Here is a 24,004-nt window from a genome sequence, read left to right as displayed (position 1 = left end):
AGGTCGATGAAAAGCTTAAATTACAAGCCAAAATTTACAGGTCACAGTGTACGCTTGTGAACCGCATCTGGTTGCCGTCGCCATCAAAGACAACAAGTTAAAGTGCCACTGAAGTTAAGGTTTTTGGCTCAGAATATGAGAAAAGGATAACGGCCTTTTTACCATCTTTACCAAGAGTGTCTCTCCGTTAGTTTGGTGCTACAGTATTTACACTGAATCATTCAGCATAACGTTTGCCAACCTTTGTTATCTCTGCCATTACAGATAAGTTAATGAAGCTAAGCTCCAGAAGTTAACGTTAGCTTAACTAGAGCCCTTTGGACAACAGGTAACAATGATGTACCATCACAAGGCATTTGATCTGGTCCTCTTGTAAATGCTGCCGTGAGAACACCAACCAACTCTAGGCAATTATACAACTTTGGAACAACATGAGTCCCTGATTCAGACCAAAGGAGACCACTCTAGAGCTGACAGCAGCCTTAGTGACGTACAAACAGTTTGCAGGTGAAGTATCATTGAAACTTGTTGTTGCTGTTGGCGCCCTCTACTGATCCGCCACCACTGTCTCACCTGTCTCACCGCCTCTCTCTCTCTGTCTCTGTCTCTCAGGTTGTCCACCAGTATACATCAGCTCCACAGTTTCCGCCTGCTGTTAAAGGACAACAGGTAACAGAAGGTGACGTCTCACCTGGCCAGTAGGCGGCGCCAGCCTCCAGAGAACTGCAACAGTCTAATCCTCGCCCAGAAGAAGGCCTTTTTCATGGACATCAGGATCAGCAGTGAACCCAACAACACCTCACAAACACTCTCTCTTCTCCCATTCATCACCCTCTTCTCTCCCCTCTGTACCTCCTCCTCCTCCTCCTCCTCCTCCATCTGGTAGATCATGAATGTTAACTCTTCTGCCTCCTCTTGCCTACGTCAGAAAAGTCTCCAGGTTCTGAAAACCTCACCTGACGTCTTTTATTCCTCTCTGCTGTAAAACTCGTCGACCGCTCGACAAACCTGTTTTTTTTTCTTCTTCTCTCATTTGAAATTTTTTTTTTTTTTTTTGTTAGCGGTTGGTCGACGTGTAAAATTGTCAGGTTGTTTGTGACGTCGGGACAAACCTGAAGGAAGTGATCAGACATTTGGGAGAAAGTGACGTAACAGACCAAACAGTGACCAGATGGACTTGTGATGCAGATTAGAACAGTGTCCAACAGGAAATGGCACCTTTAATTTCTCCCTTTTCCTGACCCCGCCCTCTGCTGACATCACATCCTGTTGGATTTTATACTAAGTCAGACCTGCGCAGCCCTTCTGTAAGGATGTAGATATGCTTTGTCCTGAGGAAGGACTCAAGTGGGACAGTTTGTCCAGATAAAAGAGCGTCTGAACTGTCAGGACGCAGCTGCCTGTTTCTGTTTGTTTGTTTGTTTCCTCTCCTCTGTCACCTTCTCCTGTTGTTTTTAGAAGTTTGTCACTCACAGCCTGAGGATCTGGACCAATCAGCTCGTGTTTACCATCTCAGGCCGAATTTATGTCAGCACGCTAGAAGGTGTGTGTGTGTGTGTGTGTGTGTGTGTGTGTGGTTTCCACGAACCACATGTTGGAAGTTTAGTCAGTCGGCTGTTTGTCGTTGACCTGCGTCACCTCAGACGACACAACGATGTCATTTTATGTGGACGAGGCTGCGCTCTTCTTTAAATGAATTCAGTCCAGCTGGACACTTTTTACTTTCCCACAGTAACATTTCAGCGGGCACGTGAACACAGTGACTGACACAACAGCAATAAAACTAGAAATATCACAAGAATAACCCGATGACGTTACGTACGTCATGAAAGACGACCAGGAAAGATTGCTCCTGGACCAACGTGTAGTCCATCATGTCTGCCGGCCGAGTCACGGCAAGATTTAATGACTCAGCACTCTTATCTGACATAGTGACTGTCGGAATGGAAAAAACTGTCGAGTTTTGATAAATTCACACCTTAGAAGACGTTTCTAAAAAAGTGCTTTAGTTACCGAAAACTCCGCCTGCGTGTGCACGAGAGGCCGAAACATCGAGGAAAAAATGAGACACAAAAACATCTGTGGATATTTCTGAAAAGATAAAATCAGACTCACATTTAAAAGCTCGGTGATATTTGTGATTGTCTCATAAAAAATGAAAGAAGCGGCGCAAGTTGGAACACTTTGGTTGTGTGTAACTCTCAGTGTGTGTGTGTGTGTGTGTGTGTGTGTGTCATCAACAGTTGCAGCTATAAGATAACGGACTACAACTTGATTCCATAGTAAACCTTGATATAGTAGCGGATTTTTGCTTTTTTGCGATAAGGAACTAATAAATGTGTTTGTGTGTTTGGATGAATGGGTCATGTCTCTGTCTGTCTGTCTGTCTGTCTAGTTGCTGCCTGAGTATTCTACTAACGTGCTGCCTAGTTTTCTCCGGCATGTATTTTTGCTGTGGCCGTGTTGTCTTAAAGCACAACTTTAATGGAGGCAGATTCTGTTAGATTTATTTAAAGAGGGAAAACTAGGAGTCATTAATTTCTCCTCAGATGAATTATTGCTTTAGTATTTTGTTTCAAGCTGTAAACGTAGGTTGTAATGGTGCAGAGATGAGATGAGATTTTTTTAATGGAGCGCGCTGCCAGATCAGCAGGAGGGAGGAGGCGACTTTAGGAGAGTCTCTGAGAAAAGCAACGTCCATCAGCACGCTGCAAAAAATCTCCTCACAGGTTCAGTCTGGTGTTATTCTGTATGTTTCTAACCTCATGTACTGAAGACATGAAACTCTGAAAACACAAATCTATAGTTTTATCAGTAATCTCTTCAAACAGCTGTTCACTGAAGTTTTTATCAAACAGTGACTTTGTTGGGGACTACTACTGTGATGATGATGATGATGATGATGATGAAGGAACGACGGAGGAAGATCAATCAGGCTGTAGATACACTCACTGCAGCTGTGACCAGATACGTTCACTGTTGGTTTGAGTCTGAACGTGGGATTTATGGAAAATCAAAGAATATCACCAGACTTGAACTTTAACGAGGCGTTTAACTTTTAGAGAGTGAACTCTTAAAGCGACACAGGACGACATCACGAAGAGAAAACGACATGAAGAAGCAGCCGATTGAATAAAATCAACACGCAACGTCAAACAAGCAAAGGATGTCTTTTAGTGACTGTGCGCCGTGTTCGGGACAGACGGGAAAAGCTGCAGCCGCCACTGTTGAATGTATGGAATCCCATTTAAGTCAATATTAAATAAATAAATATGGCTATGAAATAAACCCTGAAATAAAAACCTAAATACTTTAATAGCCGCCTCGCTTCAATCACTGAACTCACCCGGCGTATATTTGGGACGGGCCTTGAATTCCTTTCACTCTGTCACTCTGGACATGAGGGTCCGCTGTGGTGGGATTTTTAAAGGAAGGCTTGTTTTTTCAACGTCTTATAGTTAAAACAAAACAAAACAAAAAACACTCATTTTTGTTATAAATGCCCCGAGGAAGAAGAAAGTACCAAATAAAAATAAAAAAATTCCATTTCTCTTTTGTCAGTGTGGACATGGTGTTTAATTTACAGTAAAAGAGGCAATAAATATGTGAATTACTGTAAATATAAATATGTAGATGAGTCACTAAGATTCAATGGATAAAAAGATTTTTATTTAAAAAAAAAATCAGTAAAAATTTATTTATGCATTTACATTTACACTAATTTATATATTTTTTATTTAGTACATCATTTATTTATTTCAGGATGTATTTCATAGCCATATTTATTATTTTGTAGGTATTTATTTATTTATTTAATATTGACTTAAATGACATCCATTGTTAAACAAAAAACTCATTACCCTTTTATTGGCTCACTAAAACACACAAAGTTTAAATTTCTTAAAATGTGACTTTGTATTTCAAGTAGCAAGCTGAGGTTTTCTGCATTTAGTTCAGTCCTTAATAAAAATATTATTTATATTCAGAAACAGTCTGAATGTAGTGACGTTCAGAGGAGCTGTATGTTGGGATGTTTTCCTCAGCTGTGGTGAACGCAGCTTTAAAGTTGTATAGACGACGATGACGTCTGGTCTGTGAGGAGATTTAAAAAAAGAGTCCAGTTTAAATATAGTTTGTTTTGCTCAGCTGTAAAAGAACAAAGTGGACCAAAGAATTTTAAGTTGCCTACATTTTTTTAAATGTGTTTTTGTTTGTTTGTGACGCCCAGGAACTTTTACTTTATCAATGTTACGACGATATGTTGAAGCGTTTTTGAGGTCACGGTATAAATGAGGCGGATGTTTGTGTTTAAAACCTGAAATGGGATAAAACAAAAAAATTAAAATTTAACAATAAATAAATAAATTACAATATAAAAAGTTAGTAAAATGTAAAATTCCAGCTTCTGCTCGGCCCGGTCCCGCAGCCTTTTTTTGTTTGTTCTTTTTTTTGTTTATGGATCTGGGGGTAAAAATTTTATTGAAATTAAACGCCTGGATGGAAGTGGTTTTTATTCTGTCATATAATCCAAGATTTTGTGAAAATAAGTAAGCATTTTGGGATTACCTAAAAAAACAGGTCAATTTAAAACACAACGAGTCAGATAGATGGTTTCTCAAAATAAAGTAGACATTCAGTTTGTTAGAAAATGTAAATGATTACCGCTCCTTTTAGCTTCCATACATCATCAGAATTAATTTCACTTATTTTTCTTTGTTTCTGTGTGTGGATGTGAAACAGAAATGATACGATGCACAAAGTGTGTGTGTGTGTGTGTGTGTGCGTGTGTGTGTGCATGTGTGCGTGCGTGCGCATGCCTTTCTCTGAGCCTTGCATGCCCTCCAGCACCCGTACAGTCCGCTCGTCAGCCTTAAAACGAAATTGTGATTTTGGAAAAAGACACACACACAAAAAGGAAAAAGCGAAGCTGCTTCAGATCCCCACGCTCTCGTCATGTTCAGATCCAAACCTGTACAGTTTTTAAAAAGGCAGCACAGGCTGAAGTTTTCTTTCTTTTGCTTAAAGATCTTTATGAATATATATATATATATATATAAATATAGTTGCACCATGTTGATGTGTGTACCTGTTGAGTATATTTATTTGAACAGAGGAATAAATATTTCTGGACATCACTGAACTCTGCTGCCTGTTTTTTTTTAAAATTTAAATAGATAAGAGTTAAAGTGTTTACACGTTTTAATTTCAGATATTTTTCCCCTGCAAGCCTTGTTTATACTCCTGCGAGACACCGCGGTGCAGGTCAAAGGTCAGCGTTCACAGCAGCACCTGTAAGGAGGCAGGTTGGAGTGGTGGACAGGTCACGAGAAAACAGACTTTCTCCTGGAGTCACGTGTTCGGATCTGTGCAAACTTTGAGTCTTTTCAAGGTACGTCCTAACGCGTTTCCTTTCCTAAACCTAACCTCCCTAACTTTACATTAATTACATAACTATATGTTCAGGATGTAACATTATTCATGGGGCGCAAAATTTGAAGGATACCATACGGACTGTTCTATGAGAATACGTTGATAGTGGATGTTAACGTAGTTCTTTGTACCTTACGACTAAATATCGTTACTCTTCCTCAGGATGTCGGCATGAGACGCTTGGAAGACGCTGGATTTTGGTTACTTAACAGCACAACTTAAAACCAATAAAATATTTACATCGTTTGTCGTCAGTACTCTACATTGAAATTTGGTCACCTGACGTCACAACCTTAATTTAACTGAATATCCAGCCTGTTCTCACTCTGAAGTCGTCAAATCCCGCTGCTTTTTCAGTGATGTCAGTGTCAAACAACGACGCCAAAGGCCAATTTTTTTGGGAGGTATGATACGCTGTTGGGTTGCGTCAGTATGACGGTGGCTGTAGGAACCTATTGTATTACGATACGCCACCAATCAGCTGATGGCACCTGTTGCCACGGTATGATGAGTGACAACATAGTATAAGGAGCTTCAAAGTGCCTGTAGGGCCGGCAGGAGGGGGGTGGATGGGTCCAAAAAACCCTGGACTTTCACCTGGAAGCCCGGTGTTCGCCTTCTGCATGAACATAAAGCCAAACCATGACATTTGGAGTCATTTTAAGACACGTTTCATTTTCCTAAACTCACCCACAGTAACTTTTCATTATTTAGGTAACTGTACGTAAAGGACATAACGTCATTCATTGGGTGCAAATTTCGTAGGATATCATACGACCTGTTGTGCGTGTATTTTTCGTGGGATATCATTGGAAGCGTTCTATGAGAACATGTTGGTTTGTTATAATGACAGTTTTATTGAAGTGTTACATTTTGTGTGGACACGTCACAAACACAACAAAAAGCTCAACAACGAAACACTGCGATCTCAGTGAGACTCTGTACAAAGAACTTACAAAACCCGCGTCTGTTAGAAATATAGACTTTTTTTTCTGAACATCGTTTCAGAAATGTAAACACTGCAAACAAAGCTCATACTAACAAAAATGTAACGATGGGTTCAAATCATGTTTTCCTTCATTGTTTCTATTTGGACAGTCTGATGGATTCGTTAAGTCAAATTAAAACCCAACATTAAATTACTTGTTAATATGTGGATACTTTGAGGTGAACATCAAAACAACACAGAGGTGTTCAGCTGTCTGGTTACTGATATTTACAGGATATCGATTATGTTGAATCAACACAGTGCGTTATTCAGTTTGACAGTTTCGTCTCTTTACAGTCACGAACCTCAAAAAAATGACTTGAGGAGTTTTTCAAGGATTTTTGAGGGCAGAAAATTAAAAGTTAATTTCACTATTTTTCAACCTGGAACCTGTTTTAACATTCGAATTGAACGAGACGAAACAGGCTGTCATGGAACCACTCCAGAAACTCACTCAAACTATTCCCATAAGTCACTTAGAAACAAGAACAGGAAAAATACTGAACGTTCACAACCTAGAGTTTAATTTTAAAACTAGACTTAATGAACCTTTATTAACTGGTCTGATTATCTCTTCAGTCTGATATTTGTGTGGCTGCTCGTTCACAAAACGTCTCCAATTAATGATCAAACAACTGCGAGAAATCTTAAAAATCACCTGGAGTCTGTGTGGTAATGATTATTTGAACTATGGCAGATTAATCGAGTAATCCTCGTTGAAAAACTCCCCAAATGATCAAGAAACATTGTCTAAAACATTCATCACGACATCATCTACATACTGTGGGTCTAAAATACATGGATTCTCTCTGAAGCAGGGTTCATACACAGAGTTAGTCTGGATCACTGGTGATCATACAGCAAGAACACCCAATAATTCTGTTTCAAATGTTTTTGATAACGTCGGTAACTTTGGTTGTTTTAAAGTTTTTTATTTTCCGCTGTGATTTTGAACGTGCAGCGTCGCAGTGCTCCGTTCTGTCATTCGACGCATACTACCAACAGCACCGATGTCAAACAGCAGATCTTCAGATTACTTTTTCCTGACTGCTGACCATCGTAACATCACGTTGGGAAATACGTCCAACTAAATAGAGCTGCAGAATATTAACATTTTGATGGACTATCAACAGAAATCTACTCAGACGTGGTTTTGCCCAAACAAACTTATTATCTGTACAAAACTATTAAGACCTCGTAAACAACTTGAGTACGACGCGGCCGTGTAGGAACCCTGCTGAACATTCTGATATTTTCTTTAAATTCTCTACAGTGACTCTACAAACGTCTACGTCAGTGATGATAAGAAACACAATAACTGATCGGTGTCAAAGTGCAGAGTGATGCTATACAGTGAGGGGAGGGATTATGGGTAAGGGTGGAGCTCTCCGGTGGTGGCGGTGGCCGTCAGGCGCTGCTCGTCGCTGTTGGTGTGCACAGTGAAGCTGCTGTGGCGGCTGCCCCAGTCGTAGCAGTCGGAGGAAAGACTGTCGGAGAGACAACAAACGGTCAGTCAGTCACTTTGATATTATCACCATTATTATTAGTAGTAGTAGTAGTTGTAGTATTATTATTTATTATTTTATTATCTATTATTTACATTTCTACATTTATTATTTTCACTATATTTATCATTTATTATTATTATTTTTTATATTATTATTATCTAAGTGTTTACTTGTAAGTGAGCAGTGGTGAAAGTTAATAGACTTTGTTGATTGATGTGTTAATAAGCAGACAGCGTTAGCTAGCTAGCGAGCTAGCAATAGTTGTACTTCCACATTAAATTATATGTGGACGTCTCCACAACTATTAATCAAGGACAATAAGACAAATCCGTGTTTGACAAACGTGAGTTTTTACTGTTCTTATGATGATCTATTTTTCACCACATAAATAATTGAGTAATTTAAATTAGCTGAACACATATTCCTCTACTGAGCGCTGAGCTTCCTGGGGTCCGTTTCACAAAGCAGGTTTAGTGAAAACTCAGAGTCTGTTAACCCTGAAATGAGGGAAACTCTGAGTTTTCCGTTTCAAAAAGGGAGGTAACTCAAACCAGAGAAAGAGGGGTAACTCCAGCCTGTTTCAGAGAGAGAGGTAACTTAAGCTCTCGGTCAGTTACCGTAGTAACAGACTCTATGAACCTAACCTGGTCGGGACCAGGTTTTTCTCAATGAACCTTGAGTTTCGCTCTGTCTCCGCCCTCTTTCAGAGCCACACACTCCATTTGATTTCCTCATTCATTCAGTCAGCAGGCGAGTTTTGGCGTAGCCTAGTTCTGCCGTCTGTCATTAAAAAAAAATCATTTAAAAAATCAGAGTCAGTATATTAGAAGTCCACACAGGCACAGTAGGTGGCGACTTTTTTCACTAACATGGCATGTCCTTTAGATAACGATCCCGTGGATGAAGGTGCAGCATTACTGCGCAGAGAATTAAATATTCGTCGGGAGATGGTTATCAGACTGCGCGTAGATGTTCTAGCATTTCCACACAATTATCTTTTTGAGCGGTACTGTTTCACGTCACAGTCCATCATCTACATACACAACCTAATCCGTCCTTATTTGCAACATTACCAATCGTAGTCATGCTCTCACATCCCAGCAGATATTGTGTGTTGCGCTGCGTTTCTTTGCAAATGGAAGTTTTTGGACAATGTTGGAGATGCTGAGCACTTGAGTAAGGCAACTGTGTGCAGAGCGGTCAGAAAAGTGTGCTCGTTTTACAGGCATCTGCCTTCTTTCTGTTGGCTCAGTAGAAGTCTGTGTTAGTTTAAATAGGCTTAATTATTTAACAGAACATGATATAGATGAGAAGACATTCATGTGTGTGAAAACAGCATTATGTTGGGGATACAACAACTGCACAGTCAAACAGCCACTTAATATTTACTTTTCAATGTAAAACATTATCAAAATGAAGTACCCCCATGAGATTATGCTGAGCCTTACCTGTTTGAACAATGTTTTTATATTTCATCCTAAACTGCTGCCAAGTGCGCTTCTCCCCTGCAGGATTGCACCTAAATGAAATAAATTAATAGGCTACCATTCAAGCAGTTTTCCCCTGTAATATTATTGTGATTGCAAAGGACTGCATTTAAACTTATGCATTCTCCCACGCCGTCTCCCTCTCTTTTGCAGCTGCAGCGGTGTTGCACTTCTTTTTGAAAACGTGTGCAAACTCGCCGTATGAGCGCATTAAGATTTCTAATTCTAGTGGGGTGAAAAACGCAGCCCTCCTCGTCCAAGTTGCCATGGTGACTCGTCGAATCGGGGCTCCATTGATGCTGGCTTTTTATAGTCGTGGTGCACGCGCTTAACTCCAGGTGAAACTACTCCGAGTTGATTAAACTGATTCACATCAGCTGTTCGGGAACCGAAAACTGACCGAAGAGTTTCCTATCTCAGAGTAGATCAACTCAGAGTTCAGGATTAGACTCAGTGTTTGTTGAACCTGCTTTGTGAAACGGAGCCCTGATTACAGCCTAAATGTCCAGATTATTATTAACTGGAGACAAACTTTTTTTCTACTACAAGTAGATCATAAACTCGTGGATATAAAAATGACTCATTGCAATCGGTTGAGAAAAATAAACATTATGGTGCTTTTTACGTTTTATTTGGCGCTCACACTGACACCACTACTGTCCATAGTTCACCACTGCCACCAGTTCAGCTCCGCCCACAAAATACATCATCACTGTTTACAAACACAGAAAGGGTCTGATTGAGATAGACCTTTATTTGTCAAAATGTGTAGCCACACCCGGCTAGTGAAAGAGATTGGGTGTTTAATTTAAGTTTTACGGTAATAAAGTAGACAAGAAATATTGTTCATAGCAGCTTTAACAGAACTGAGTTCAGAAACAACACTTCAACGGCGACGTGGTGACGTCAGCGTTTGTACCTCGCTGATGCATTCTGGGGAGGAATGCTCCACGCCAGGTCATCGTCACTGTCGTACCGACGAGGGTTGTCAAAGAAATATCCTCTGGAGGAGAGAACGTGGTTTGGTATCCCAACAGTGCTCTGTGGAGACAAAGAATGCAGGCAGAGGTTCAGCTGGTAAAAATCCAAGAATCAACCTCAGTGTTTGAGTCTGGCTTGAAGAGTAGAGGCAAGTTTCACTTTCAGGTTAAATCTATTTTTTTTTTTTGGTGGAAATTTACATGTTTGGAAGCACTGAACGTACGACTGGATAAATGAGACTTGGATTTTACTGCACGAGTTGTTTGAGAGTTTTTAAACTGATGTTTTGATATAGTGTTGCTGTTGTTATTCTCAAGGGAACAGCACCCCCTATTGACAAGGGGTTGAATGACACAGTCTGAAACTAATTGACTATTTTACCATAACTCGTGGGCTAAATGGTAAATGGACCTGTACTTGTATAGCACCTTTCAAGTCCTCCAACCACTCAAAGCATTTTTTACACTATTAGTCACATTCACACATACAATAATAATACAGCGGTGGCTGAGGGTACCGTACAAGGTGCCACCTGCCACTCAGTTTTTAACACACACACACACACACACACCGATGAACAGCCATTGGGAGCAATTTGGGGTTCAGTGGGTGTTTCTCAAATTCAAGGAAGGATCCTCAAACAGCCAAATTTCAAGAATGCTACGTCATCAAATCCTGCCAAAGGACTGTTCCAACGTCAAGGATCGCAGCTCAGAAGCTGCACCAAACTGCTGATCCATCTCACGCCAAAAAACAACCAGTTGCAAATATTTCAGAGGTCACCTGACCCCACCAGGAGGACTGACCCTTTCCTGAGGTGGCCGGCGGACCCTGAAGAAGAAGACGACCAGTGAGGTGGGCAGCAGCTCCCAGACGAACAGAATCACCCCGAACACGATGTAACCAGCGTCTCCCAGTGACGACCGCAAGTCCGCCTGGAGAAACACAAAGACAGATTCAAGGTACTTACTTACTTACTTCCATTTTCTGCTCCTTTCTCCTTCCCCTCCTTCACTACGTCTTGGAGGTAAATGCTTTTTACTGCACTATACATACTTCTACTTCAGTAAGGTTTTAAGTGCAGAACTTTTACTTGTAGTGGAGTACTTTCACTGTGTGACATTAGTACTTTTACTTTAGTAAAAGTTCTTAATACTTCTTCAAAGGTTAGGAGTAAAAAAGACACTCTTTAAACTCTTGTGCTCTCTTCAGACTGAAATCATGTAAAAGAACCAGTGAACACCTGTGGACAATTTAAAGTCACCTCACCTGGTCTGAGACGTTGTACCAGTCGTAGTCGAAGGAGTTGATGGTCTCAATGTCGGTGAGGGCGAGCACTACTAGGTTGTAACAGGCCCGCGATGCGTACAGCAACACCACCATGATGCCGATCAGAGTCACCTGACACACCGACGTCCCCTGCACACACAGGTGTTACTCTGTTATTCCTGTTAATACTGTTTTTTTTCATTTCAGGCCTCTGTGATGTCATGATATTAATAAAAAGCTCCTCACAGTCACAGAAACCCTGGAATATTTCATTTCATTCATTTCCATAACCGCTTATCCTGTTATGGGTCGGGGGGGGGGGCCAAGGGCCTGTCCCAGCTGACACTGGCCGAAAGGAGGGGTACATCCTGGACAGGTCGCCAGACTATTACAAGGCTGACACATTCACACCTACGACCAATTTAGAGTCACCAATTAACCTGCATGTCTTTGGACTGTGGGAGGAAACCGGAGCACCTGGAGGAAACCCACGCTGACACAGGGAGAACATGCAAACTCTGCACAGAAGGGTTCCCCCACCCCAGGATTCAGACCAAGAATCCTCCTGCTGTGAGGCAACAATGCTAACCACTGCACCACCATGCCGTCGCCTGGAATATCCTGGAGAGAAATATCAGGGACCTTCACTTATGTGGCCCATGTCAGTGAAGCTGATGAAGACCATGAGATAAGGTTGAAAGCTCAGACACAAAGTAAGTCGCTTTACCTTTGACTCCAGGTAGATGTTGGCCAGCGACATCTTGGCGACCTTGTAGAGGCAGACGGACAGCGAGATGGCGCAGAGGACGAAAAGGCTGTCATTGATTGTGACCCTCACCAGGACGATGGTCTTCACATCAGCGGCGGTCATTTTGACCAGCAGGGCACAGACCAGATTAACCACCAGGAAGAGAAGACTGACGCCCAAGAAGACCAGGTACAGAGGAAGTCTGGAGGAGGAGAAGAGACAGGGTGAGAGCTGCTCCGCATGAAGTACCAGCTATAACCTTTAACTGCATTTTAAACAGTCCGAGGAAATACAGTTTAACTTCCATGTTCAGTCTGATTCATGAATAAGTTTTGGAGTGTCATCGTGAACTTGAGTTATTCAGTCAGAATGAGCTGGTTGAAGAAGTTACCTGTACTTGAGCAGTGCAGGTGTGTACTTGGACTTCGCCTTAAAGTAAACCTGTGAGGGGAGAAATAACAGACTCATTACACACTTACAGCAGGATCTTTTTCTACTTCTGAATCTCATCTCCAGTTTGTTCAGTGATGCAGGTAGATCTGGATCCAGATGCATAAACTCTGTGTACACACAAAAACCATGGGTACACCTTTTTACACACATAAACAGGTATCTACAAAGGAAGAGGCTGTGCGCACCTCAGGCATGCTTCAGACTGGGTGGACACACACTGTTAGTTGAGATAGCTGCGGGTGAGATGATGATAAGGAGGAGATTAAATACTGAGAGATGGAAAATAATGGGTCTCATTCATGAAACGTGAGCAGAAGGAATTTATGTGTATCTCTGCATTCACCAATACGTTAGTAGCTCCGATCTTTTTCATCAGTACGAACAAAATCTGTACCTACTTCTGACTGCTTGTAGTGCGTCTGTAAATAAGATTTTGCACATAAATGTTGCTTGTCGTTATCAGAAATTACAGCTTTATTTCGTATTGTGCTCTGTTATGTTCACAATACTCTGAAACAAGGAAGTTAAACATGACAAGATCAGTCAGTATTAGCAGATTTAAGCTTTAAATTAAGTTACTTAAAAATGTGAATGAGTTATTTCTGCAGCCCCAAACTGCACGATGTGGGAAAAGTAAACACTATTTCAAATTGAGGTTTAGTTTAAGAAGACCTGTGGATGTGGGAAAGCAATTTGGCGTTTGTCTCCACTCACACCGGGCAGCTGGTGAATCTGAATCTGTCAGAGGGTTGAAGGGAGATGGTGTGGTTTTACACCAGACTATCTGAGGAGTCATTCCAACACCACTCTACTTGGTCATAAACCAAAGTATTGGACACATTAAAATATTGACCTGATGTTGGCACCAGATGAAAAGTCAGAGTTCTTACGATTCATCCTGAGGGGAACATGAATGATGAACCACATTTTGTGCAAATCCATCAAATAGTTGATGAGACATTTCACTGAAAAACAAAAATGTGGACCTCATGGTGGCATTAGAGGAAGAGTCAGAGGATTACCAAAGTCAGAGGGATTCATCCTCTGGGAACCCATGAATACCTCTAGAAAAGTTCAGAACAATCCATCCAATATTTTTTGAGATATTTAAGTTTAGACCAAACTGTTCGACCAACTAAATGTGACACTTTGTGCTTCTCAAAGTCAAAGAAGGATCTTTAAATGGCTGGATGTCAAAGAGGCTACGTCATCTAATCCCGCCACAGGACTGTTCCAATGTCAAGGATCCTTTGAATTTTACCAAAGACCGAGTCTTTCCTTCAGTGAATTTTCAGGCATGAAGTACCCACAATTCTTTGCGCACAATTTGCTGTAATTGAAGGTCACCAGACTATCACAGGGCTGACACATAGAGACAGACAACCATTCACACTCACATTCACACCTACGGACAATTTAGAGTCACCAATTAACCTGCATGTCTTTGGACTGTGGGAGGAAGCTGGAGCACCTGGAGGAAACCCACGCTGACACAGGGAGAACATGTCAGAGCACCTGGAGGAAACCCACGCTGACACGGGGAGAACATGTCAGAGCACCTGGAGGAAACCCACGCTGACACGGGGAGAACATGTCGGAGCACCTGGAGGAAACCCACGCTGACACGGGGAGAACATGTCAGAGCACCTGGAGGAAACCCACGCTGACACAGGGAGAACATGTCGGAGCACCTGGAGGAAACCCACGCTGACACGGGGAGAACATGTCGGAGCACCTGGAGGAAACCCACGCTGACACAGGGAGAACATGTCGGAGCACCTGGAGGAAACCCACGCTGACACAGGGAGAACATACAAACTCCACCCTGAAGGGCTCCCCCATCCCTGGTTTGAACCAGGAACCCTCTTGCTGTGAGGCGACTTTGTATTTTTTCAAATTTAAAACATTTGAAAAAATAAAAAAATATATTTCTCAACTGATTTCAATGAGGTGTTTTTATATTCATCAGTGTATGAGCTACGCATTACAAAAAAAAAAAAAAAATTACTAACGCAGTCACAGTGGACATTTAGATACTTAAAATTGCATTTTTGACTTTTACTTGTAACAGAGTATTTTCCACAGTGTTTCATTAGTACTTTTGCTGCAGTAAAGGGTCTGATCACTTTGCCTCGCAGCCAACAGTCTGCAGCTCATCTCATCGATTAATCCCTCCTCTCTGACTGAAGGTGCCCTCATTAAGGAAATAAGACACCGTGATGTTTGGTTGGAAAAGAAAACCCCTGCGTCATCTCAGCTCTCGGGAACAAGTGGTGTAAAGCTGCTGCTAAAGAGGCTTTATTCCTCTTCTGTCTCTATTTTCTGGTCTATTTCTGAATCCACCAGCTGCTGCTGACTGGATGAATGGATGAAGAGGAGAGGCAGCTGCTGCACTGATCACCCCCAAAAAAGACACAGTCAGTCTCACGTTATACGAGTCGTCTAACAACAGGATGGTCGACGTTGCATCTTCTCTCGTTTATTGCCATGTAACTGAAAACAAAGAAACTCAAACTGTCTGAGTGACTGCAGGAGGGGCTGCAGCTCAGTGGACGAGGGGGTCGGTCATCACTTGTAGGCATTGATTTGATTGATTCTCCCCGTCCACAAGTCGAAGTGTTTTATCTCTCAATGTGTGGAGGAAAAATTTCAAAATCTTCTGCTAACTGAGGTTAATCTGAGTCTGTTGACATACTTCATGTGGGTCGAAGTTTTACCAACATAACTTTATGTTACGTAGGTTACATGACAGCCAACCATGATTCTTTTCCTAAACCTAACGTACAACCTTTTTAATATCTTAAAACCAGTCTACGTAACTTCATGTTAAGTATGTAACACGGCACTGAACTATGATTCTTTTTCTAAACCTAAGTTACATACCTTTACTTGCCTAATGCTAATCTACGTTACGTTACTTTCCTGAACCTTACCTTTGTAACTTGAAGGTAAATACGTAACATGATGACACCTAACCATGATTCTTTTCCTATACCTAATGTACGCAACTTTAGTTTCCTAAACCTTACCTACGTAACTTTATGCTAAGTATGTAACATGACACCCATCCATGATTCTTTTCCAAAACCTCATCTACGTAACTTTATTGTCCTAAACCTAATCTATGTAACTTTACTTTCTTAAACCAAACCTACATAACTTTACTTTCTTAAACCTAACCTATGCAAGTTTACTTTCCTAAATCTGATCTATGTAACTTTACAAAAACAAATTTACGTGGCTTTACTTTCCTAAACCTAATCTACGTAACTTTACTTTCCTAAACCTAATCTAAATAACTTTACTTTCCGAAACCAAATTTATGTAACTTTACTTTAAAGTCTGGTGGGTCTCATGAAGACACTAAAAGGAGCCTTTGGTGTCAATTTGGCGTGACAAAGCGTGGGTATTTGATGAGCTGGGGATAAGAACGGACTGGTCAACATCGCTGACAGTGAGGTTTAGTGTAATGATGGTGTGTTCTCGTAGCGCAGTTTCATAATTAGCTGCTATGACACACCAAAGCGACGTTTCATCAAGGCCTTTAAGTGGCTTCTTATTAATTGCCTGAACCCTGAATTTTCCTTTAAATTTACCTTTAAAAAACATTAAGGTAAAAATAATACACATTCTGTATCTTTTACATTCAAACCTGAGACTGCTTCATGGCACTTCATCTCCTCCAGGCCTCTCACTTCTCTGTGGTCTTTTTTCTGTAGCTATTTTTCATGGGTGTAACTACGTAGCTCCTTCCGCAGGATGATGTCACTGCTCTTAATCCCACCTACCAGCATAATTGACTTTTTTCTCCAGCTGCTGGAAATAATCATCAATGAGCACATGACCGTTTTTGCATCGCTGAACAAATCAGAGGTCTGAAACCAGGCCTGCATGACTGTTTCTCATCATTGGAGAAGCATTCCCCTAAATTTCACCCTGACTTATTCGTCATCTTTGGAGACTTTAATATCAGGATTAGAATTATGATTACGTTTTGGGGGGGTGGAACAACACTCTGCTGCAAGACTCAAGCTCATATTGATGGACACAGTGATTGATTCAGCAGCGTTTAAGAGGTTGAGGAGTCACTAAGGCTGCTGTCAGCCCTAGAGTGGTCTCCTTTGGTCTGAATCAGGGACTCATGTTGTTCCAAAGTTGTGTAATTGCCTAGAGTTGGTTGGTGTTCTCATGGCAGCATTTACAAGAGGACCAGATCAAATGCCTTGTGTGAGAAAGCTGCCCTTGATTGGTCAGAATTTCCATGTGGGAAAAATCCAGGAAGTAAAGCAAACGTTGAAGAAGAGTACACTTGCAAGATAAATGTGACACTTTCTAATGTCACAATGGAGGGACAACTACGCAGGTTGATTTTAGCGCTGCTCATCGTGGACTATATTGCTGTCATTGTTCATTTTAGTCAAACCATACAGTTTGAAAACGAGGCGCGGCTCCAACTAGAAAACAATGTTTTGATGCATTGGATGTGCTGAATGTGCATATTAAGGCAGTACAGGAGGAGGTGCACATTAATAATCCTCCAGGACTGTAACATGCTCATGTTTAACCCAAACAATGTGTCATGTGACTGCAGTTGCTTCACATCCAGGTCGGAACACCTTCTCACCACAAACCAACCGCACCAGAGTTCCTTTGGAACCGGACTGAGACCACCTCTTCAAGAAGGCCTCAGTCTGGTTGTTTTGCTGTGTTCACACCTGAGTGTGATTGCTGTGTTCACACCTGCCCAAACGAACCACACTGAGGGGTGAAATGAACTTGAGTTTGATTGAACCGAACCAAACAGGGCAGGTGTGAAAGCAGCCTTAAAGAGCAGGGTTTCACTGCCCTCTCTGGCTGGACTGCTGCATCTTTGGTGGGTGTGGTCAGAGGTGTGCTTTGTCGCACCTGTAACCACACCCACCCGTGATGTCACAGTGTACTGACACACCCTGAAGTACACTTCTACGTCACTGCAGCAAAGAGAGAAGTTGAAGCACTGAAGCTGCTGATAGGTTCTCTTCATGCTACCGGTCTCTGTTCGACCAGTACCAGCAGCAGTGCCCCCTCACCTGTGCACAGTAGAGGTTCATGAGGCTGAGCGTGAAGAACTGCAGGCAGACGGGGAAACAGTAGAGCAGCCAGAAGGCGAATGGTCCGAGTGCGTTGGCGGTCACACAGTCTCTGAAGTAGAAGGAGAAGAGGAGGGCGCGCAGGGCGGCCCACAGCAGACACAGGAACAGGAAGGCCGTCTGGTAGCTGAAGCGCTTGTGTCGGTACCGAAGCACCAGCCACAGCTGGGCGTAGACGAAGGCGAAGAGCAGCGAGTAGAAGATGGTGTAGGCGATGGTCAGACCCAGCTTCACGTAGGGGGGGATGGCCGGCGTGATGGTGGGAGGAGGAGGGAGGTGGGAGCCGTTACCGGCATGCTGCTGCTCCTGCACCAGGCTCCCCTCCATGGCCTCCCCATTCATCCCCCCTGTGTTCCCCAGGAGTGGGAGGGAGGGCGGGTTAGAGACGGAGCCTCTGCTGTCCGGGTGAAGAAGAAGAAGAAACGTGTCTGAGCTTGTTAGACGGATCCTTCACATCCATCCACTCTCCTCCAGACACACCGTCTGACTCACAGAGAGGAGGAGGAGGAGGAGGAGGAGGAGAGACACCGCCCCTCTTTTTGCCGGTGCCTGGTCGAGAGACATTGGTAGCTGTTGGTCACATGATCACACTCCCCAGCAGGCGATTGGCTGAACAGGAGGAGGGATGCTGCAGAGAGGAGAGGAAGGTGGAGAGATGGATCTGGAAGGAGAGAGAGGTAAACTGGGATCTGTGGTCCCACACACACACACACACACACACACACACTGTGTCACAGCAGCATCACACGGGCGGCTTCGACTGATACTGGTTTTTAACGGCGAGTATCAGACAGATACTGGTGGATACAGATGAAGGCGTTTGTGGCAGCAGTTTCTGACTGATGAGATTATTTAGCTGTGTTTTTTTTTAGGAAATAGTGTGTTCATTATTATTTTCTTTTTTCTTCATACAAATAAATGAATGAGTGAATGAACTAATGAACAACCATGAATGAATGAAATAATAAATAAATGGAGAGATGGATGACAGAAAAATTATTAAATGAATAAAAATGAATAAGTGAATGACTAATAAACATTTGAATAAAGGTGGTTATGATGATTCAGAGTTTTTATTGACTGAATGAAACAAATGAATAACTGGATGTTCGGATGGATGAATAAAGAAATTAATTAATTAACAAAGGGAATTTGTTTTCTACAACACAACTTGAAATGAACTATGATAAGCAAATCCTCTGATTGTAACAATGACATTCAAATTAAAGAAATTTGGGGAAAAATATTCCTGTCAGAAATGCTGAAAAGCCCATTTTCAATAATGCTAAAATGCTAAAGTTTTTTAAAGTCAAAGCTGCAGACAGGTCCCTGTCCAGAGTGCTGAAATGTCAAAAATGCTGAAATGTCCCTGTAAAAATTCTGATATAACCCTGTTAAAAACACTGAAATGTCAATGATAAAAATGCAGAAGCATTCCTGTCAAAAATTTTGATGATAATTATGCAGAAATGTCACAAGTAGAGTTGTACCGATACCGATTCCAGTATCGGAAATGCCTCCGATACTGCCTAAAATGCGGTATCAAGTATCGGCGAGTACATCCTATGACCAATCCAATACCACGTAATGCCTCACGTCATTACGCATACACACGCTACAGGCAAACAAAATGGAAATGGAGCAGAGTTTAGAAAGCATTCTACTGTAGCCTTTAAAATGTCTTTTTTACCAAATTGTGTGGCTGCACTTTAACCTGTGTCTTGATCTGTGTCAACACTGGATAATAACAATAAAAAAAAGTTTTATGGCATTCATTCTACTATTATGTATTTATTTCTTAATATTTTACATAGAGTTTTAGGAGTTGAGACATACAACAATTCATGTCCCATCTATTTTTATTTTACGCGCTGGTGTCAGATCGGAACTCGGTATCGGCAGATACCTAAGGTTCAGGGATCGGAATCAGTATCGGGAAGGGAAAAAGTGGTATCAGTACATCTCTAGTCACAAATGCTGAAATGTTCCAGTCAAACTGTTAAAATATCAATGATAAAAATGCTGAATTGTCAAAAATCCTGAAATGTCCCCCTCCAAACTTTAGAAATGTCCCTGTTAAAAATGCTGAAATGCATCTGAGCCCCCTTTCTTTAAATTTAAAAATTACCGTCAAACTTTCTTTATGGTAACAATATGAAGATTCAGATCTCTGGACATGAATTTACATGCAGACAACCATAATAATGTTGAGCAGTTTTGTAGTAAATATAGATGCATCATCATCATCATCATTGTCTCCGTCCTGTCAGACTGTATGAATGAACCATCAGTATCGACCCTGATATCAGTCGAACCCTAATATAGACCTCCTCCTCCTCCTCTCTGCAGTTCTTCTTCCCTGCTTTTACATAACAGGAGGTTGTTAGATAATAGAGGATGCTGTGCAGCTCCTCAACACGCTGACGACAGATACACATTTTTATCCAGCACTCTGCTTCTATTTATTCCCTCCATACTGTGAGATGACGTCGGTTTGAATCAGATAGTGAAAGTATTTTAGATTTTGTCATCATGACGATCATTTATAACACCTCTTACTGCAGCTTTTAATATGGCCTCTGCAGCCATCTTTTAACATGTCCTAAGATTACAGTACTCCTTTATATAGTGTGTTACATTAATTTCTTTATAGGAGATGAAATGGTAATAGTAGTCAAATTATTTTGTGCCACATTAAATTATGTTATCATATTGTAAAGGCTGTATAGATGATGCAGGTTATAGTTTGTATGTGGCCTTCACATTCTGTTATGTAAGGGTAAGTAGTAGTGGAAGGTAACTAAGTACATTTACTCAAGTACTGTACTTGAGTTCAGTATTTTTCAACCTGGATCCCATTTTCCCATGTTTTTGTGTCTAAGTGACTAACGGGAACAACAATTTTTGAAATTTATCCGATGCTGATCCTGCAGCTGGCAGTGGTGAAACAGGCTGCAGTGTAACCTCTCAGGGCATTTGTGAAATGTCAATTTACATCGACTAAAAGTGTTTGTTTTTGTCACTGACAGGTTCAGATTGTTATTTTAAGTGTCTGACACAGTATGGAAAGGATCCCTACAGAGACAGACCTTTATGATAAAGAGTAAGATCCTTTTTGTTGAACCAGAAACATCCCCAAAATCACCATCACCAAACCCACCAGACTCCATTTAAATAATCAGTGATTTTAGCGTGCATAGAGGCAGCTTGTTTTCACATCTACCTGTGTTAATTCAACAGTTTATTTCAACCAAACCAGAGTTGGTGATTGTTGGAAAAGCGTAAAGATGTACCAAGACACTTTTGTGAGTTTTATTTTGTTTCTCCTGACTATAAATGAAGTGTGTTTTACAGTGATAAAATTACTGTTTATTTAAATGGAGTCTGGTGGGTTTGGCGATGGCGATTTTGGGGTTGTTCCTGGTTAAACAAAAAGGATATTACTCTTTAACAAAGGTCTATCTCTGTAGGGATCATTTCCTAAATGTTGTCAGACAGTTAGAATAACAATCTGAACCCGTCAGTGGCAAAAACCCTTTAAGTGGACATAAACTGATGGTGTGAACATGTTACAGTAACGTTAGCCTTACAACGTTTGACCAGACCTCTGGAAACAGTTGACCTGGTAGGTAAAACATATTAGCTAAAGTTAGCTATAGGAATGGTTGACCTAGTAGGTAGTAAAAAGTAACCAAAGTTAGCAAACATCAGCAAGTAACGTTAGCCAGACAGTGTTTAATCAGATCTTTGGAACAGTTGACTTAGTAGGTAGAAAATATTAGCCAGAATTAGCTTATGTTCGATGGTAACGTTAACGGAATAGTTGACCTAGTAGGTAGCAAAAAGTGGCTTACATTTGCTAACGTCAGCTAGTGATGTTAGCCCCACAGCGTTTCACCATACCTCTAGGAACAGCTGACTTAGTAGGTAGAGAATATTAGTTAAACTAGCTAATATTAGTTGTTAACATTAGCCTGACAGCGTTTCATCAGCACTCTGAATGAGTGAGCTAGTAGGTAGAAAATATTAACTAAACTTAGCTGACATTAGATGGTCAGGTCAGCTAATGGAACATTCGAGCTAGTAGGTAGAAAATAGTGGCTAAAGTTAGCTAACGTTAGATGGTAATGTTAGCTAATGCAACATTTGAGAAATGATTAGCTAAAGTTAGGTTATGTTATCAAAGAAAAGACGAAGGAGAGCAGTGGCGTTCAGAAAAGTAAAAAATGTTAAAAACTGTAGGTGCTCTTTGGTCCTCTGCGAGGAAGCATAATGAGGAAAAAGAAGAAAAGGCGGTCCAAGGCACTCTGGCAATTAAAAAGCTTTATTAAACAGGCTAGTTCATGTAGAACCGATAAAAATTGCCAACATGTTTCGGCCTGAGTCGGCCTTCGTCAGGGCAAATTTATTAGGTTGTAATGTTTGCTATTGGAACATTTGAGCTAGTAGATAGAAAATATAAAATAAAGTTAGCTGATGTTAGATGGTAGTGTTAGCAAACTGAACATTTGAGCTAGTAGGTAGAAATAAAGTAGCTAAAGTTAGCTAACGTCAGCTGGTAGCTTTAGCCTGACAGCGTTTCATCAGACCTCTGGGAACAGTTGACCTAGTAGGAAGAAATTCTTATCTTAAGTTTGCTAACGTTAGATGGTAATGTTAGCTAAAGCAACATTTGAGAAATGATTAGCTAATGTTATGTTAGGTTGTAATGTTTGCTATTGGAACATTTGAGCTAGTAGGTAGAAAATATTAAAGTTAGCTGATGTTAGATGGTAGTGTTAGCAAACTGAACATTTGAGCTTGTAGGTAGAAAGTTAGCTAACGTCAGCTGGTAGTGTTAGCCTGACAGCGTTTCACCAGACCTCTGGGAACAGTTGACCAAGTAGGAAGAAATTATTAGCTAAAGTTGGCTAATGTTAGCTTTGACATTAACAGCTCTTTTGTGGAATATTTCATTAGCAACAATTCATTATTTTATCTACAACCATGTTCACCTCACCCTAAGGACAGAGGGATGTTGTATGCTGTAAAGCCCTGTGAGGCAAATTGTGATTTGTGATATTGGGCTTTATAAATAAAAGTGGATTTAATTTAATTGAATTGAACTTAGTTTGTCACAATAAGGAAAACTCAGCTTGAAAATGTTAAAACATTTTTCAAATATTGGGGAGAACATCAAGAAGAACAGCGAGCATGTAGTAATATTAAGTGTTATTATTTTAAAATTGGGGAAAAAAAGGCGTTACCTACTTTCTGCACTGTTTGTCGTTATGCCTTTACTCCACTGGGCCTGACTTGTAACTGAGAAAGAAACTAAAACATGACCAGCAGATGGCAGCAAACATAAAGAACGGATAGATTTAAGTTTTTAATGATCTAAATATATATTACGTAAATATACTACTTAAAATAAAAATAAAAATGCAGTTTATTATTCTCTTAACTCTGTTCAACAGTTCTAGTTTTATTTCATTTCCCCTGTAATCCCGTCTGAATCCGGCCCTCTGCTGGGATCAGGCAATCTGGAAATCCATCGGTTAAAAAAAAAAAAAAAAAAAAAAAATGTCTTCCCTTCTTCTACAATGTAAATTGCAGAATCTGTTTTGAGAGATTAGGGATCAGGTAATCCTGATATTTTGGATCAAAGTAATCTTGATTCTAAAACAAACTGGAGGTTTGATCCGGATAAAAAACTGGATTGGATTATCTGATTTTTTCTGATCACGTAATCCTGCTTTTCCTTTGAACAACTGGATTTCAGGATTTGATCCTATCTGATTGGATTAATCCTGCTGGATTACTTTTGAACAAATGGGCCCTGGATGTATTTGTGTAGTGAGACTTTGTGTCCACCAGCTGGCGACAGCATCTAACTCTAAGAAAACCTGATGAACCTCGTCGTCTTCTCAGCCCAGTTGTTCAAAACATTTAAACACAGTGACGTAAGGAGTACATCCCGTTCCACGTACAAGTATGAAGATGGTATTTACCCAAAATAATCTAAAGAGTAA

The 24,004-nt window shown here is 41.0% G+C and overlaps 3 protein-coding genes across 5 annotated transcripts in view; 2 read left to right on the top strand and 1 right to left on the bottom strand.

The window, feature by feature from the left end:
* The window catches only part of ero1b (endoplasmic reticulum oxidoreductase 1 beta), a 29,639-nt gene extending 24,499 nt beyond the window's left edge, over window positions 1-5,140 (top strand). For both annotated transcript variants that reach the window (XM_033624481.2, XM_033624482.2), the window contains exon 16: window positions 613-5,140. In XM_033624481.2, coding sequence (XP_033480372.1) covers window positions 613-673 — 61 coding nt within the window. In that variant the 3' untranslated portion in view covers window positions 674-5,140. The remainder of the gene's footprint in view (window positions 1-612) is intronic.
* Window positions 5,141-6,263: 1,123 nt separating this feature from the next.
* gpr137bb (G protein-coupled receptor 137Bb) lies at window positions 6,264-18,483 on the bottom strand. Its single transcript, XM_033623144.2, has 7 exons — window positions 17,934-18,483; window positions 12,803-12,852; window positions 12,391-12,613; window positions 11,664-11,813; window positions 11,201-11,329; window positions 10,333-10,454; window positions 6,264-7,905 (listed from the first exon to the last, which is right to left on the bottom strand). The coding sequence occupies exons 1-7, from the start codon at window positions 18,333-18,335 to the stop codon at window positions 7,785-7,787; spliced, it is 1,197 nt and encodes a 398-aa protein (XP_033479035.1). The 5' UTR covers window positions 18,336-18,483; the 3' UTR covers window positions 6,264-7,784.
* Window positions 18,475-24,004, top strand: part of LOC117255826 (nidogen-1-like) — a 51,295-nt gene continuing 45,765 nt past the window's right edge. The window contains exon 1 of one of the 2 annotated variants that reach the window (XM_078166558.1): window positions 18,475-18,670. In XM_078166558.1, the coding sequence (XP_078022684.1) occupies window positions 18,575-18,670 (96 nt within the window). In that variant the 5' untranslated portion in view covers window positions 18,475-18,574. The remainder of the gene's footprint in view (window positions 18,671-24,004) is intronic. The other variant, XM_033625032.2, reaches the window with a different exon arrangement.

Source organism: Epinephelus lanceolatus, chromosome 3 (genome assembly GCF_041903045.1).
Source record: "Epinephelus lanceolatus isolate andai-2023 chromosome 3, ASM4190304v1, whole genome shotgun sequence".
In the NCBI taxonomy this organism is placed as follows: domain Eukaryota; kingdom Metazoa; phylum Chordata; class Actinopteri; order Perciformes; family Serranidae; genus Epinephelus; species Epinephelus lanceolatus.
Note: the sequence above shows the minus strand (reverse complement) of the source record. Positions and strands in the feature narration are given on the sequence as shown.